At 38.9% G+C, this 17,589-nt stretch overlaps 2 protein-coding genes across 2 annotated transcripts; one reads left to right on the top strand and one right to left on the bottom strand.

Moving 5' to 3' along the window:
• Positions 1–521: 521 nt before the first annotated feature.
• On the top strand, positions 522–4,792 carry galk2 (galactokinase 2). The gene is made up of 10 exons (XM_063909612.1): positions 522–755; positions 851–939; positions 1,186–1,309; positions 1,403–1,496; positions 1,606–1,752; positions 2,186–2,284; positions 2,463–2,615; positions 3,052–3,262; positions 3,903–4,104; positions 4,320–4,792. The coding sequence occupies exons 1-10, from the start codon at positions 706–708 to the stop codon at positions 4,525–4,527; spliced, it is 1,377 nt and encodes a 458-aa protein (XP_063765682.1). The 5' UTR covers positions 522–705; the 3' UTR covers positions 4,528–4,792.
• Positions 4,793–5,322: 530 nt separating this feature from the next.
• Positions 5,323–16,124, bottom strand: atp8b4 (ATPase phospholipid transporting 8B4). Its single transcript, XM_063906367.1, is given in 31 exon segments — positions 5,323–6,181; positions 6,341–6,471; positions 6,554–6,692; positions 6,771–7,016; positions 7,402–7,485; positions 7,682–7,905; positions 8,341–8,524; positions 8,912–9,047; positions 9,195–9,300; positions 9,390–9,501; positions 9,586–9,750; positions 10,056–10,171; positions 10,387–10,575; positions 10,678–10,843; positions 10,931–10,974; positions 11,365–11,573; positions 11,755–11,951; positions 12,028–12,116; positions 12,213–12,371; positions 12,518–12,597; positions 12,788–12,858; positions 12,988–13,060; positions 13,184–13,245; positions 13,328–13,426; positions 13,520–13,590; positions 13,593–13,632; positions 13,729–13,787; positions 15,348–15,405; positions 15,810–15,902; positions 15,977–15,993; positions 16,082–16,124. Coding segments are annotated over 31 exon segments (3,762 nt in total). The 3' UTR covers positions 5,323–5,881.
• Between the last annotated feature and the right edge of the window lie 1,465 nt (positions 16,125–17,589).

The raw sequence follows: 17,589 nt of genomic DNA, 5'->3' as shown, positions 1-17,589 counted from the left end.
TTAATATATACAGCTTCAATGTGAATAGTAATAACTATGACAATTGGAATTGTGATCACATTTTGCAGAAAAAGTCCCACACATAATCCCTAATGTTCATCGTGACCAAATAAAATGCATTGCTTTTCGTATTATTGAACGGATGTAGATGCTGTTTTTTTTGAGGGGAAACAATATCGTTTTTTAAGCAATTAAATGTAAAAAATATGTTCACATCTTGTGGTAAAACTGTGACTTAAATATAGAAATTATTTTATGTTTTTTTATTTCTTCTCGACCGGGCCAGCCTTATGATTTTTTATATTTATGAATTGTTTTAAGTGTATGTCATTTATATATTTGTATTATCATTATAATTTGCTTTTATTGAACATAATTCAATGACGTTTTAGAGTACATAGTGTACACATGTTTGTAAATGTCAATGTTTTTAAATAAAGATATTTAAAAAACGCCTCTCCTCCTCTCGACACTTCCGTGTTTTTGCAGCTGCAGCGTAAACTGATTTCCGATCAGCTCCTCTCTAACAAGCAGGAAATGAACATATGTCAACTGAGCTGAACTCAAATTTTATAACTGACTGCAGTTCAGCTCTTCGACATCCGGGATCCTCTTGTGACAGTCAGCTGATCGCGCCAGGCTCTTCAAAGAGATCCTGTCCGACTATAAGAGGTACATTCATAGGTATTCAAAAAGAAGGTAGACATGGCTGCAGACCCACCGAAGATAAAGGCTGTGATTGCTGCCAATGAAAGGTGAGTAACAGAAAGATATGATTGTCAGTAAGCCAGGGGATTGGGGAAACACATGTGATGCTACTCTTTTGATATCTATATGTATTTCTTTACAGGCTGCAAAACTTGAAAAATACTTTTGAAACAAAGTATGGAGAGCCTCCTCTCTTCTTTGCATGTGCTCCTGGAAGGGTCAATCTAATAGGTAATGTTATTGTATGATTTAGTTAACTTATAGAGTTGCCTTATAGGTAAGAACTGTCCCTTTTAAGACAGTGACACTTATCTGATGTTGGGCTGATGTTGCTGTTTTTGCCAAATATGTTAAGTTTATTAAATATACAAACAATGTTTACATTTAACTAAGATTGCGTGTAAAACTGCATGAGTTACTACATGAATTGCTTCTGCTCTTAACAATCTTGTCTGTTAAATGTTTCTTATTTGACAGGGGAGCATATTGATTACTGTGGCTATTCTGTTCTTCCCATGGCCATTGAACCCAGTATACTCGCGGCTGTCTCATTAAACAACTCAGGGAAAATCATGCTGGCCAACGCAAATCCTCTGTACACGTAAGCTTGATCATTGATATTTACATTGTCTGAGCCTGTGAAGTTAATTTAGCTGCTTATAATACATTAACAGCATCCATCATCTGCTTGCAGGGATTTCACTTTGTCGTGTTCAGAGGACATTACCATCGACAGAGAGAATCCAAAATGGTATTATTACTTTCTCTGTGGAGTAAAAGGGATTCAGGTAACCTACAATTATTCCTCATCCATCACAATTCAGTATACAATACTGTGGTAAAGGGTTGCTTTCCACAAATTAATGGAATTAATATACTTCTATGTTTTTTTTACAGGAGAAGTTTGGGATTTCTAATTTAGCAGGGATGTCGTGTGTCGTAGAGGGAACCATTCCTCCGAGCTCTGGCCTCTCCAGTTCTAGTGCCTTAGTTTGTTGTGCTGGACTCGTAACAATGGAGGCAAATCAAAAATCCCTCTCCAAGGTAAATTCATGGCAAAAGCATTTGCATTCAAAAAGCTATATATATTCCAATAGGCAAGTCAAGGGAAGTGTATTTATAGCACATTTCAGCAGGGGGAAGTTCAAATCTACAAAGCAATTCAAAAACAAAAGCATTTGAAACAAAGTGTCAAAACAAGACATTTATAAGATACAAGAATATAAAAGTTACAGTGCAGTGTAACAGTCTGTTAATCTTTCATATATCGGTAACAGGCTACATGTGACTGATGAAATTCAGGTCTGAGTCAATGACCACTACAAGATTTTATGTAATGAGGCTTTATTATACAAGGAAATGTGACTCTTAACTTCAAAACCAACCTACTATGTGCATATTTTCAATTTGGGTAGTCAATATAGGATGGGAAATTGTCAATTTCCAAAGTTTTATTCATATAATCTTGTATTTCCAGGTGGCACTGGCTGAGATATGTGCCAAAAGTGAGCGCTACATTGGCACAGAAGGAGGCGGCATGGACCAGTCCATCTCATTCCTGGCCGAACGAGGAACTGTATGTCGCTTTCCTTTCAGTACATTTGGCAAAAAAAATTATCAGGGTTATTTGTTCATCTAAAAGTGTTAAGACAATAATAGAAAAAAATGCAAGAATAAATGTCTGTTTTATTGTCCCTAATAAGTAGTGACTTGAATTATGATTTGTTACAAAACATTTTCTAAATCTCTATCAGGCAAAGCTGATAGAGTTCCAGCCCCTGCGAGCCACGGACGTAAAGCTCCCAGATGGAGCCGTGTTTGTGATCTCTAATTGCTGCGTGGAGATGAACAAAGCTGCTTCTGCTCACTTCAACATCCGAGTGGTGGAGTGTCGAATTGCCACAAAGGTACAGTGATGCCGTCCAGTGGTTCTCAACTTGATCCTGGCTTTGTTTGCAAACAGGATGAGAAATATCCAGATGGGGTATCATTTTTAAGCAATAAGGTTTAGTGCAAATCTCAAGTCAAGAGAACCACAAGAACACACACATATTATGAGATGGATAATCATTTTAACTTTAGCATCATCTGGCATGAATGAAAATCTAATTTTCTCATAGACTTGAAGTGATTATGCCCCCTTTGTTGAAGCAGCTGATTTAATTAAGTAAATAAGCGGCATCTGTGTTGCGTCACACTCAAAAACACTGCCTGAACAATACAATACAATACAATAACTGTAAGAGAGGTTGTTGTTTCCTGACTGGTGATCATTTTCAAGTGGAGAGAAGGGTAAAAAGTCCCACATTTTAATGTCTAGATGTGTGTGTTCTGTGAACTCAGATGCTGGCCCAGGCGCGAGGTCTGCACTCGAGCAGGATGCTGAAGCTGGTGCAGGTTCAGACGGAGCTGAAGGCCTCCCTGCAGCAGATGCTGGCTCTAGTGGACGAGGTGTTGCATCCTGAGCCGTACAGCCGTGAGGAGATCTGCAAGGCGCTGGGCATCACCTCAGAGCAGTTCTCCACAGAGCTGCTGAGCGCCAACACTCAGCAGGGTGAGGACACCCAAAAACACATGTTATATTTGTAGTTGAATTAATGTATTGAAAGGTTGGATCATTAAAAGGTGTTCTCTTGTAATATTCACTAAATGCTGGTGAAATATGAACTTTTGTAATCTAAAGATCTTTTTTTCTGTATTTTGGACTTTTTTTCTGTACCTGGAATTTAAAAAAAGTGTTTTAGGCTTTGGTTACTTGTTATAGGCATTTGTCAATTTTGTTATGTTGTGATACAAAATGATCACATTTATTTTCAATTACGAAAATGTTTAAGTAATTTCAGCCTATATAACTTTGATACTGAACTGGAACATTGTTCTTTAAAATTGTAATACCGTTTGTGATACAACACTTAAATAGCACCTAGAACAAAAGTTATTTTCAGATTGTAAGTAGGGGTTCAACAGTATGAGATCACTGTACGATAGACGTATAAGAAAATATCCAGATAAAAACAATTAAATCACACACATTTTCAACTATGTACTTTAGCTGAGGAAAATAATCAGATTACAACTAATGACTCTGAAAGTATCATCACATTTTACTCATATTGAAGCTTTGTTTAAAAATACCAATAACACTAACCAGATGAGTGACTTGACAAGCATCTCACCCTTCTCCTCTCTCTCAGAGACACATTTCAAGCTGCACCAGCGTGCCCGGCATGTGTACGGTGAAGCTGCGCGGGTGCTGCAGTTTAAGAGAGTGTGTGACTCTGAACCTGTTGAATCGGTCCAGCTACTGGGAAAGCTGATGAACCAGAGCCATGCGAGCTGCAGAGACCTGTACGAGTGCAGCTGCCCTGAACTGGATCAACTGGTGGACATCTGTCTGTGAGTACAGTCCACTAATCTAGACTTAGACTCAGGACAAGCAAGTTTGATGAAAATATGAAGATACTGGGAAGTAAACCGACTTCTCTTTATGTGTGTATCTGTGCATGTTGGTCAGCTTTAAATGTAGCCCTGTGTACTGTATGCAGTGGGTTCAGAAATATTGTGTCGATTGATAAGCTGACTAAAAAGCTTCTTCTTGTTTCTCTCCGCAGGAAGTCGGGGGCAGTGGGCTCCCGGCTGACAGGAGCAGGTTGGGGCGGCTGTGCTGTCTCCATGGTTCCTGATGAGAAGGTGGAGTCTTTTTTAAAAGCAGTGAGCGAGGCTTACTACCGCCCCGATCCACGCAGGGCAGCGATGGAAAAACAAAGTTTGTTTGTGTCAAAGCCGGGCGGGGGGGCCACCATTTTCATTGAGGATTAAAATACATCCTCCAGGTTTATACAACAATCATTCAATCACATACACTACTGCAGGGAAACTCTTTTCTGGACCTTAGCAGGTCACTCTTAATTTTAATACTAGTCCAACATGTAAACTTTACTCTTCAGTAAATTGTCAATAATGGTGAATAATTTGTTTCAAAGGGAATGTGCTTTTTGTAATTGATTTTTTTTCAATTCAGTGTTTCATTGTTCAGCTTAGAAAAGAAGAGATGACAAATAAAATAAAGATCAAGCTAACGTTGTGCTGCTGTATGAATTCCATTCATCATTCTTTTTCAGTTAGCATTTTGTACATAACAACACAATACAATGGGTTAATGCTAACTCTCAGATTGTGTTTTGTTAAATGTGTGAGAGCCACTGGGAAATGGGGATAGAAAAGTTCTCATTATATGATTACATGCTGTGTTTAAGCTGCTACACAGGAGCAGTGATGATAGTAGACTGTAGGCTACTGCACTGACTGTAACTGCAGCATCTGCATTAACATCTGTTCAGGGATTTCTATCCCATTGTACCTCATCCAAGCAGATTTCTCCTCTTGATTTTGTCCAGTAAAAGATGTTATAGATGAAAAATAGTTGTGTGATGTACTCATCTCTTTATGTTGACAACCAAATTGAAACAGAAATCATGTTTGAAGTCTGATAATAATTCAAATTTTGTGCAACAACTATACAATGTTCAAAGGTAAGGATCATTTGGTATTTTTATACAAAATAGGACTTTTTAACACATTTGTTTGAAAACAGGGCTAAATAACTGTTAAATATCAAATAAAAAAGGGTTATCTTTAATAGGAACTATTCAAGGCACAGTAGGGGAAAGTACATGCATATATTGGCAAATGGTTAGGCAGTAAGATGAAATAAAATCAATAAATGTCATCTCATTCAGCAGTTTTATGCCAGTATCCAAAGGAAAGCACATTTTAGCAGGATTTAGAGGCGAGTTTTTCACAGCATTGACTTTACAGTAAAAACTCTTACATGCTTTCAGTATTAATATTAGCTGTGTTGCATTTTTTTACGTGTGTTACCATCAGAACATTTATACAAATTCATTCAAATGTTTTAGAGTTGGCCCTTATCAATTTTTAATCCGATTGCTTTTTTGGTGGGGAAATGGCTCCTCTAGATAACCATATTTCGTTTGGCCTTTAACATTTCATATACTCCACATTCAAAACAAAAAATGAAGTAGATATGTGAAGATGGATTTGAGCATAGCTTTACCTAAGTGAAAGACACTTGTAGGTTGTGCTTGGTCTGTGGGATCCTTGCATATGGTGACCTGAAGTGTAAACACTATCTGTAGGTCAGAGGTAGAGTTCAGTTTTCTGTTGAGTCTGTTTTTAGTGGTGCTCCTGTGCTTTCATCAAAAACGCAGGAGACTGCGTTCTTTCTTTTCAACATGTTTTCTATCCAGGTGGAGCTCTGTGGTGTCCTTCCAGGTGAGCTAGCAGAAGATACTGTGCTCATCTTCATGTTTTTTCCTGAGGTAATCAGCTCTCCATAGCCCTGCTGGTGGGAGAAGGCATAAGCAGAGCGATGGGAGCTCGTCCTGCGTACTCGCCTCAGGCTTTGCTCCTGAGGGCCCTGCCTCTTTCTGAACTGTTGGACATGACGAACCTATAGAAAATCAGCATATAAATTGTACTATTTTAGCCGATAAAATCTTTATCTGCAAAGTAACTTCAGGAGTAGGTGTGGTGAAGCAAAACATACATTATATTCATCATGAAATGTTGTAAAGTTTTCACAGCGCTGTAAAAATCAAAGTTACTGAACCTTATCTGTTAGAGTTGGAAAGAGCTCTACTCTCAGGAAGCTGACTGCTAGGCCGGGCACGACACACACCACAGTGGTGAGCAGAATGACCAACCACACACTCTTCTCCGATAGACAGTTACGAGCTGTGCCTGAGGACACACATTTATCTTAAAGCCAATCTTCATGCATCAGTTATACTACTTTACATTTATCTAAATGAGCCAAACTTACCTACGAACGGGAAATTACTTGTAAAGATGCCAAACATGCCATCACTTTGCATGGCAAACAATATGGCAAAGTACACTATCAGGCTTCCCCAGACGAAGAAATTATTAACGACTGTCCAGTAGTGAGTGTCGAGTCCAATCTAGGCACACATACATGTACTGTTAACGGAGCATTTAATTATTTCATCAACACTGATTTTATCCGTTTATTCTCTTACCTGAACAGTCACAACAATGACCAAGGATGTTGCTATGGTAACAGCAAAGACTTGTTGGCCGGAAAGGTCGGAGCCGTCCTCTTTCTCCATGACAGAGAAGGCTGCGAAGGGAATGAAGAAGAGCAGGGATGATGTGCTTACCCCCTGCACCAAGCACAAGAAGAACTGCCGTTTGTTGAATAAAAGGTTTTGCTGGCCGGGTTTGTAGAGGCTTGGGTACCGAAGGCTGTTCTGGTCACTGACATCCTGTCGGAAACATACCACCAGGGTTATAATTATATATAATGGGAGAGATATGGTATACAGTTAGTATTGATGGATCAATGGTAGTTTTATTGGCAGATTTTAAGTCCAGTGGGATCATATATGGTTAATCAGGTTAGCGGTTCTAGCAACACATAAGTTATATTTAGTTCAGTACTTAATGGGATAAATAAAAAGCTTTACAATAATGATATCTTAACTTGTACCTAAACCTTGAGAAATAAATACAAACAAGATATTTAAAATGGCTCAGTTGCTTGCCTTTTGAAGTTTTGAACTGGAAAAACAAATGGCATTGATCTTAGACTTGGAATTGAGTTTATTTGAACAGAATAGGGTAAGTTTCTATTGCCGTTATAATTATTACCTGATCAAAAAGTCCCATCGCCAGGACTGGTAAAGATGTGTAAACTATATTGAAGAGGGTAATGAACCACTGGTCATACACAGTCTGTGGAAAGAGCACAGAAATATGCATCATTTAAAGAAAAAAGATAAATATGTGTGCCTTTAAATCCAGGCTCCTTTAAAACATCAGATCAGGTGTGTGCAGCCAAAATCAATAGTCCCTTTTCACTGTAACAAAAAATGTATGTTCACATGATTTTTGAGGTCCGCAATTAGCTCAACGGTATAATTATTCTTACCTGAGCTGAGAAACCACAGAAGAAGCCGTACCAGAAGTGTACCAGTGTGAAGGCAAAGTTCTTGTAGAAGAAGTACCACAGGAAATTACACATGCGGAAGTAGGACCAGCGCCCGTGCACCAGCAGGAGGCACCGCAGGTACCGAAACTGAGCGACAGAGTAATCTGATGACAGAACCGCCTGCATTCCCTCCTGACCGCTGATGCCAACACCAATGTGGGCAGCTGAGGAAGAAACACGCAGAGTGGATCACTGACCTTTGAAACTAAAGGTAAGCCATTTTTATTTATTTATTATTATACACTGAAAGAAGACTGGCTTGGGCTTACTTGATACTATAAACATAAAAATAGGAGCAATAACATGTTGAGAGTGAACAAACAATTATGAAACACCTTGTTAAGGTTACACAATGTCAATTCAAATATGAGTACAATCCATCCTTGGAAATTAGAGCTTTGAAATATGACAGATGCACAGACAAATCAAGAATAAAGCTTCTTCCTTCGATGCTATAAAACCGCCAACAGTGACCCAAATGTCATTTTAAAATTAGTAGATGGATTCAGGACTGACATGAAGAAAGCTAAATCTAGCTGCTTAAATGTTATGATGCTGAAAAAACGTTCCTGTATTTAGCATCTCTGAGTGAGACCCACTCTTGATCATGCTGACATCGTTGGCTCCATCTCCAATAGCCAGAGTGACGGCTCTCTTGTGCCTCTTCACCAGCTCCACCACCTGGGCTTTCTGCATGGGAGTGACCCGGCAGCAGATGACAGTTTTACACAAACAGGCCAAGTCCAGCAAGACGTGCTCCAGCTGTGGCTCCATGGCGTGAGCCTGCAGGGAGAATATGTATATCACTCCTATTAGTGCTATCATTAGCTGCCTATAGCTTCAACCCCCTGCTGAGGCAACACCAAGAAACCGCTCAATGAAACATTTCCACCAAGCTGTTGCTGCACTGTGCTCCGGGCACAGCAAGGGAGCAGCTTCTCTGTGAGGAAATGGATGTTAATGAAAACCTTTAATAGAGCCAAGGGCCCTCAGGAGCACAGCAGATCATTACAGACTCAGCCCCGTCAGCAGCAGCATCAGAGAAGACAGACTCAGCAACACAATCATCATTTAACAAACATGCAGGCGTCGGCACCAAAATAATTCAAGGAGAGGATAGGTTAGAACAAAGGAAGATGTCATATATTGAAAGACATTATCGTATATTACCAAACTGTGTCCATTGATGACTAAGGCATACTCTTCAATGATGGTTTCTTCTAACACATCGGCAAACATTTCTGCCTTCTCAACATCTCCTGCACTGCTGGCTCGACCCGGGCCAAGAATCTGCTCTTTAGCACTCCTGAGGAGAGAGGAAAGACAGTTAACAAACATTCACACAATGTTTATAAAAGCCTAATTGAAGTTGTACTGACTGACAAATGTATCTTAGTCTATATATTAAGAGTTATAGGCACTACATTTAGACGATTTCCCAAACATAACTCACCTGAGCTGCTGCTGAACCTCCAGCAGTGTACAGCCTGTGAGGACGAACACCTCATTCATGTCGTCTCGCAGCATATTGCAGGAGTAGCCGATGTTCATCGCCGTCTCTGAAATTTTAAATACAATTTACGTCTCTTTAGATTTTTACAGCCTCAACTTTTCTGTCCAAAAGGGTATTTTAGGAGAATTATGCTACCAAGTTTGTCTCCTGTGAGGACCCAGATCTTGATGTCAGCCAGATTTAGAGAGGCAACAGTTTCTGGGACTCCGTCCTGTAGTTTGTCCTCGATTGCTGTGGCTCCTAGAAGCTTCAGCCACGACAGAGGAAGAGCAGCAGAGGCTTAATGAGTGTGATCGCTTCAAGGATGTTAACAATAGGATGTAAATCTTACCTTCAAGCCCTGCTCGATTTCCTCGAAGAGAACGGCCAGCTGATCTTCCCGGTTCTCTATTACAGTGCTGGCATACAGAAACTTCTTCATCCAAACTTCAAAATGGTCTTCATCAAGATCTTTGTAGGCCAGAGCCAGTGTTCGAAGCCCTTCTCCAGCAAATTCCTACAGAGAACAAGAGGGAAAAGAAACACAGATGTAAAGAGCGCTGTGCATGCTGTCAAAAATGGGATGAAAGATATACTGAATTTGGTTCGTGTAGGAAGAACAGATTTGAACAGAACTATATTACCAACATAGATGCCTGCACCATTATCTGCAGGATTCATCCTTACGTATGTCACCACACAGATGTATTTAGCACTTTGCAGGTTTATGGATTTTAATGAGACTTAATATAGATGCACTGAAATGCATAGAGCACTTGTTTAAACGTTGAGTCATAAAGGTTTTGTTATTTAATTACTTACATTAAGATGTACTGAGGTGGTGCATTTGAGGTCTTCACTGGATGGATCCAGAAGATCAAAGATGACAGTGTCAGCTCCTTTGGAGTAGAGTTTAATCTGGCCCTGTGGATTTCTCACTGTGAAATACGAGATAGAGAACACAGCATAACTTTTCTGATCAATCCTATTTGCATACATACAACATGGAACACAACGCAAACAGATAAAGACTAATTACTTTTATTCTACAGGAGTTATGACTAATTGTCTTTTATAAATGATTTGTTTGCACATGTCAGGAAGACTACTTGTCGACTAAAGAGAGCGTTGCTGTTATAAGTGAAGACCTAACCAATGACACTCATTCTCTTGCGCACGTTGTTGAAGTCCAGGATGGCCAGCAGCTGGTAGGTGACAGCTCGTCCCATCTCACACAGAGTGATGGTCTCTGGGGTCCGGGCCCGGAAGACAAACCCAAAGTTTCGCGCTGCAGTGACCAGGGCTCCCTCGTCAGGGGACTGGGCCTGGTACACCAAATGTCCTTCATGTTGACAGAAAAATCAGTCCGACGCATTTCAATAAATTCAGTTGTTTTCTCTTATACTTGTTGACACTTCACTTCCGGACTGTGGGCACAGCTTACCTTCACTCTTTTCCTCTGGCATGACAGTGTGGCACAAAGCCAGCAGTCTGAAGAAATCCTGCGCTGCCGGATCCTCCAGTTTAATGGCTTCAACCAGACGGCAATCATAAAACTTAAACCCTCTGTCATAGAGAAGGTTGGATGAAAAGTCCACACAGGCTGTTTTCTGAGGGCACAGGGAGCGCCACATCATAAAAACATTACAAGTGTTGGTACAGGGTATATAATGTGTGCTAGCTTTAGCCTCACTTACTTCTGTAATTTCCACCTTCTGCTTAAATTCATCATAGACGTCACCTAAGAAAAACAAAAGGTATATATAAATCAACTAAATATAACAAGTTTGATATTGACAAATTTTAATACTGAGGATAAAATTGGTGTTTAAAGGTCAAACTGACACCTTTTACTTTACAGTGAAAAAGCTGATGCAAAAATATTCTCGTATTTAATAGAATACATTTTTACATATGATAAAGACATATTCATTTCCATTTACTACTGTAATTATCACTGAAATATACAATGGTATTTCAAATATATTATGAAACCAAAGATGACCAAAGTTGATAAAACACAGTAATTTGCTGACATAGTAAAACATTTCACTGGATATTAACCAGCCTGTTGTGTTCTGCCAGTGGTGTGATTCAAATGTTAATTAACTCATATTTGTGTGATAAATACCGTATGTCTGTCCATTAATGGAGCACTTTTTGAACACCATGATGTTCTGGGTGAGGGTGCCCGTCTTGTCGGAGAAGACGTACTCCACCTGGCCGAGCTCCTCGTTCAGGGTGGTGGTGCGAGCTTCTGCCGCGGTGTCTGTCTGACTGTGGTACATCCTCTGGTCCCAGTTGATAAAGTAACTATGACCAAGTCGCAGAACTTCCACACTGAAGGAAGGTACAAGCACACATGTTATATAAACAATATTGCTCTAGACTAAAATATTTTATTCAGTGAAGTTTGAAAAAAAAGGGGGAAAAGATAATTGTACTTATGCATCTCCTCAAAGCAACAATATATTTCTCAGGAAGTATTTGGTATAGCATTTTGGAAAAACGTTGCCCTTACCTGACATACAGTGAGATGGGCATGACAGTGTTGAGAATGATGATGTAGGACCAGAAGGTGAGGAAGCCAGAGAAAACAGCACTGCTTTGAAACTCATCCCACGGCAAAAACACCTGAAAGTGTCTGCCTGTCCAGCTCTCCCAGATAGTGTTTCCAATGGCCAAAATAACTCCCATACAAATGAGGAAGGCAAAGATCTGAAATATAGATAATCAATTTATGTTCTTACAATTGTATTAGTTTAACAGCTTGTGTTTTAAGGGAACAACTTACCCACAAAACCAAAGTGTTCATCAGCTTATCGATACTTGTGCTTTTAAATGTAGTCCTTCCGCAATTCTGCATGAGTTTGGTTTGCAAACCTGATGGAGGGATAAAACAACTATCTGTGTTAAAAGAACATTAACAACAAGTTTAAAGATTAAAAGCATTGAAATAATAGGAAATATCGTACATACCAGCAAAAATAACCAATCCAAAGCACCACTCAGTGTTTCTGAGTACACAGCCTCGCAGCAGCATGTTGTCATTATCCAGAGGGTGTTTACTGTCTCTCCAGAATAACGTTCCTGTGAATTTATCCAGCTTGTTGTTTGGTGGCTCACAGATGACTTTTCCTGAGGAACAAATCAGCATCAGTCTTTAATGCAGGGATATTTTCACATTCATTCACACAACAAAGTCAACATGGCCACATACAGAAAGCCTGATTGTTTTATTGACGCAAATCAAAAATAAACTAATGTGTTAAGCGTGATCTCACCATCAAAGTCTGTCAGTTTTGAAAGATCTCCCAAATCTGAGGTGATGGTCAAAGCCTGGCGAACTTTCAGATTGGTCTCTCTGTTTGGTGAGAAATGAAAAATGTGTCTTCTGTGGTGATGCAAACTGTTCAGTAAACCCCTTCAATGTTAAGAAAAGCCACGTACACTGCAAAAACAACTTTCCAAAATGGTAATCCTTGTCACACATAGCATTCAAATACAGTTTAGGTTTCTTCAGTTTTACTTTACATGACAGATGCAGCACTAACCCATCTAGCTCTGCTGTCTCTATATAGCACAGTCCATATGGCTCACAACTGCTGAGGAGGAGGATGTCTGCCTGTATGTCAAACCCAAAATATGAAAGTGAGAAAAGGCAATAAATCAATCCCTGCATCTTCTAAAAACACCTGCAACACTATAAATCAGCAGCAGAAAGTAATCCAATTCACAGGATCATTTTACTTACAGCAACAAACTGATTATTCTCTAGTTTGATGATATCCCCTACTCTAATTTTCATCCATTTTTCATTCTGTAAACTTGTAAAACAAAAGACATCATAATTAAAACATGTTCTTGAACGAACAGCATATAATCATTGTGTGGGTTTGCTTTTCAGCATTTACACAAAGCATGTATATATGAGAAAGAGGATAAAATACCTTCCACTGATGAGCACCTGAGACAAGCGGTTGTTGACCTGCTGGTCGCTTTTATACCTGAACTGAATTTACAAAAAAGAGGGATTAATGTTACCATATTGCGATAAAACAGGAGCATTAGGAATAGTTAATAGTTTCACTAACATAGTCATCTGTAGCGTCCTTCACAGCTGTGATTACCAGCACCATCACCAAAGGCACGATGGTTGTGAACCACGACAGAGAGGAAATCCCTGGAATTAACTGAGAGGAAAAGTATCGTAGCTCACTCATTTTTCTTGTGATCTCCCCTCGAAAAACTGCATTCAAATATGCGACAATCACAATTTCTCCTACCTGCAGTATCAGCAGCACTAGGAAATAAGCGTTGGCCACTCTCTGAAACTGCTCAAACAGGTTGATGGGCAGAAGGTGAGCACGTTGTACTTTGAGGTTTTGATGTGATTGTCCTGAAGAACCACATATTCAGGAACAGCACTCATGAAATAACCACATCCTACCCTTGTGAATAAAGCAAACCTGATGTAGTGTTGGGGTCTACTTACAGCATAAGCGAACTTATCATTGTAGTCCCGCGAGTTGGCTTTCACGTGGCGTTCCTTCTCTACACAGAGAGAACACATGGTCAGCACAAATACAACTACATTCTGTGAAAGTGGCAGAGACACTTTGAATTCATCAGTACAATCAATTTTAAGGTTGTCATTTTAAAGTGTGTCTTGTAATTTCAGCACCTGCCATCGGCTTTCTGTCCTTAATGAGTGCTCAGTTCCTATGTATCACCTGACCTCAACACCCACCTGGAAACTATACAGTCTATGCTACAAACAATGTATTGGCAGTTGTTAACATAACATAACTACCCATGACTTTTAATGGTTATTATCTCAGAGTTTGGATCCACTTCATTATGGATACATAAAGCTATTCCTTTAGTTTATTTGCCTATCACTAATACTCACAAATCCTTCTTGCCCTAACTTTTTATTTACAGTATCAAATGCCATACACTATCTTATAGCAGGATTATGATAGGTTCGCCTTTTTTATGCCCATGAATCCAACATTACACTTGAATGTGGTTAAGAAACTTCAGCCAGTCCTTTTCAATGAGTTGATAATACAACTAGGAGTGTCTTTGACATGTGGACTCTGTCTGAGCCTGCCCTTTTATGCACGAATTGAAGATGTTATCTTTAATTGCACACTTTGACATTCATCTCATGGTTCACACGAAATAGTAACACAACAAGGTTCAATATCATTGTTCAGAAAATATAATCACTGAGAAGCATTACAGTAAATCATCTGTTACAAAAACATTTTTCACAGCATTTTAAACTTTAACGCAGAGACATGTTTGAAGCAGCACACTGCTAGACCTGTTTGCTAACAAGGTTAAGTCTTTGTTGAATTATGCATAATGCACGTTCACAGAACTGCAACAGGATATACCTTCTCACACAACAGGCTGGCCCTGTCCTGCTATCAGTTAGTTATTTAGTAATAAAAGCTTTGGTCTGCTTACACATTTCATTATCAGGTAGTGTAAAGGCTATATTTTCTATTTTTAATACAGCAAAAAGTACAACTATTTTGATCTATTTTGATTTAGCTTTTTATTATTTTGAACAAAATGTAAGTTTGAGAAGCTAACAATCAACTTAATTAGAAATGCCATTTATAATGCCATACCATTTTCCTCTGAGTCTACTAATACCATCTGTACAGAAAGATTTAAGGTGATAAATCACTGTGGAAATTTTTTTTCCAGAAGATGACAACAAAAATAACACTTCTTCATGTTCATGAGAACATATATTTAAATTAACTAGAATTTTATTCAAAAGTTGAAATATCGAAGCCTGTCCCTGCATGTCACAACAGATCACCTCAATCTGTGTTTGAGTCAGATACTGATAAGAGGATGCTACACATACAAAAAAAAAACATGCACACAAAAGACACAGCTCCTTTTACTCATTTTTGTTTTTCCTAAACCAGTGCACTAGATCTGGACAGGATGTGGAGAGACTGTAAAGCTACCTGAGAGAAGCCCGAGTAAACCTATGACTTACGTATTGACCACAAATACTACAGTTCTATACCACAACCACACTCCACACAAAACCAATAATTAAATTGTAACCAAAATAATCCTTACCTATGTGAGTCTTTCTCCCCAGAAGGCCATTTTCTCCAGGGCCTTTCCAAGGGTTTCTCTACATGACGTTAGAAATTCAGAAATGGAATGTAACTAATAAATAAATGTAATGGAAGTACTTCATCTGACTATTTTCATTGTCTGTAGCATTATACTTTTACTCCACTACACTACAGTACGTGTCAAATGTGTACTTTTAGGCCACTATACTTAAATGAATTCTTTAGTTACTGGCACATTTGTAGATTAAAATGATTAAATACAAGATGTAGTCAATAAGCTGTTGATGTATTATCTTAGGTAAGCAAAGATGTTATTGATCTTAGGGGGGCAGTTCATTAAAACCTTTCCCAGCTGCAATATTTTCTCTTTAAATCCTTATGCATTGTTAGCGTTATCCAATGCTTACACATGAATGCATCAGAAATGATAATACAACATATTGTAGCCTATAATACTCACAAGTCTTTTTTTATGGATACTTTTGTTTTGAAATGGTGTTTTATCTGAGGGAACACAAAAAGCAAAGTACAGTCTCGTCTCTTTGTCTCGTTTCTGTTCAGATGAGCAACTTTAATTAAACTATCAGTGTGAGCAGCAACAGGTGGCTCCCCAGTGAACTGTGTTGCCTTAGCAAAGCTCCCAGCTGAGGAAACACAAAGCAACAAGGTGTAGAGTTTCTTATTTTTCAAAAATAATGTGTTAGTGTGTGAAATAAATTGTGTTTTTTTTACCTCGCAGAAGCTTGTCATGGGCGCATTCTGGTGTTGTCTCCATGTATCCGTTTATTTCAAGCTCCACATTTCGCAGATGTATCCGCAGTTAACACTTTTATCCTCCTCCTGAATAAAACATCACCAGACATGGGTGCACTCGTGTAAATACCCAACAAAGCTTGTTGATCTGCGAAGAAGAAAACAGCACACGGTGTAGTGATGTGAAATTGGTTGCAGGCAAGTAAAAAGCAATCAAAATATTCTGAGAGAAATGTGGACATAGAAAGAAATCACCCAACTGATGATCACAACCCGAGAGATGAAATGAAGCTGAGCCTGAACACTTCACCGGGGAGGAGGTGTTTGTGTTTTTCTGTGTGAGCGTGTGTGCGCTTCTGAGTGTGCACTGAATGCCTACTCTTAACTCCAAACCTTTTTTTGTTAACTATGCATATTCAGATTATATAATCAACAAATAAATGATGGTGGAGGCTTAATCATAATGACAAGACTCATTTAAGTAATACATAATAATGCATTAGTCTATTTTTCGTCTGATTATTGATGACAAAAGAAAATCTTAATCTAGTTTATTTTTGGTCCAAAACTATGGTTGCCTAATACATTGCCATGTTTATTAACCTTAGTAATCTTTGTGGATGCCATAGGTTGTGCTGCTAACGAAAATTGTGTTACACCAAGAGGTTTCTAATATTTTGTCCACCAATTTTATGTCATTAAGTGACCTTAATGTTAGTCTTAGCTATGTGAACCTATGTATGTATGTGCCCTTATGCTCCATTGTCAGTGTCATTAGTACTTTATTAAAGTATACAAAGATAAAGATAAAGATAAAGATTCAACTTTATTGTCATTGCACAGAGTACAAGTACTCGGACAACGAAATGCGGTCTCTGCATTTGACCCATCCTAGTGTTAGGAGCAGTGGGCTGCCATTATGTACGGCGCCCGGGGAGCAGTGTAGGTAACCAGTGTCTTGCTCAGGGACACCACGGTGGCACTAGGTCTTTCGGGGATTGAACTGGTGACCTTCCAGTTCCCAGGCCAACCCCCTATGGACTTTGCCACCACCGCCCTACTTTATTAAAGTATACAAGCCTTTATAGTAATGAATTAGTATGGATCCATTTAACCTGTATTTAATACCTTTAGTATGATTAAACTGCTCTTGGAGAAGTACTCAGATCTTTTAGTAAATCCCACAGACCGGGTTTCAAGTAGGTAATGTCCTGCATTCAAAATGTTGCTAGGATCAAATTATACATGAAATGCAAAGAGCACTACTCATTACAGAATTACCTATTTCAAATGAAAGTTCATGTACATTTTTTATTGTTGAAATTCAATCCCTTAATGTATTGGTATTATATGTGATAATAGCTTGTTAATAACAGCTACATAGTGAAAAAATAATCTGCAACAAACAGAGAGACATCATGATCAGTGAATATCGCATTGCAATCAAAGGTAAGCCAAACGTGTTTTGTTGTGGATACAAACTTAAT

The sequence above is a fragment of the Eleginops maclovinus genome, chromosome 2 (genome assembly GCF_036324505.1).
Source record: "Eleginops maclovinus isolate JMC-PN-2008 ecotype Puerto Natales chromosome 2, JC_Emac_rtc_rv5, whole genome shotgun sequence".
Lineage (NCBI taxonomy): Eukaryota > Metazoa > Chordata > Actinopteri > Perciformes > Eleginopidae > Eleginops > Eleginops maclovinus.
Note: the sequence above shows the minus strand (reverse complement) of the source record. Positions and strands in the feature narration are given on the sequence as shown.

What these genes read in the sequence shown, in the direction of transcription:
- galk2 (XM_063909612.1), top strand. Translation starts at nt 706, where the DNA reads ATGGCTGCAGACCCACCGAAGATAAAGGCTGTGATTGCTGCCAATGAA. An exon ending in AACGCAAATCCTCTGTACAC is followed by an intron (nt 1,310 to 1,402) that starts GTAAGCTTGATC and finishes ATCTGCTTGCAG; the next exon opens with GGATTTCACTTTGTCGTGTT. An exon ending in GAGCGCCAACACTCAGCAGG is followed by an intron (nt 3,263 to 3,902) that starts GTGAGGACACCC and finishes CCTCTCTCTCAG; the next exon opens with AGACACATTTCAAGCTGCAC.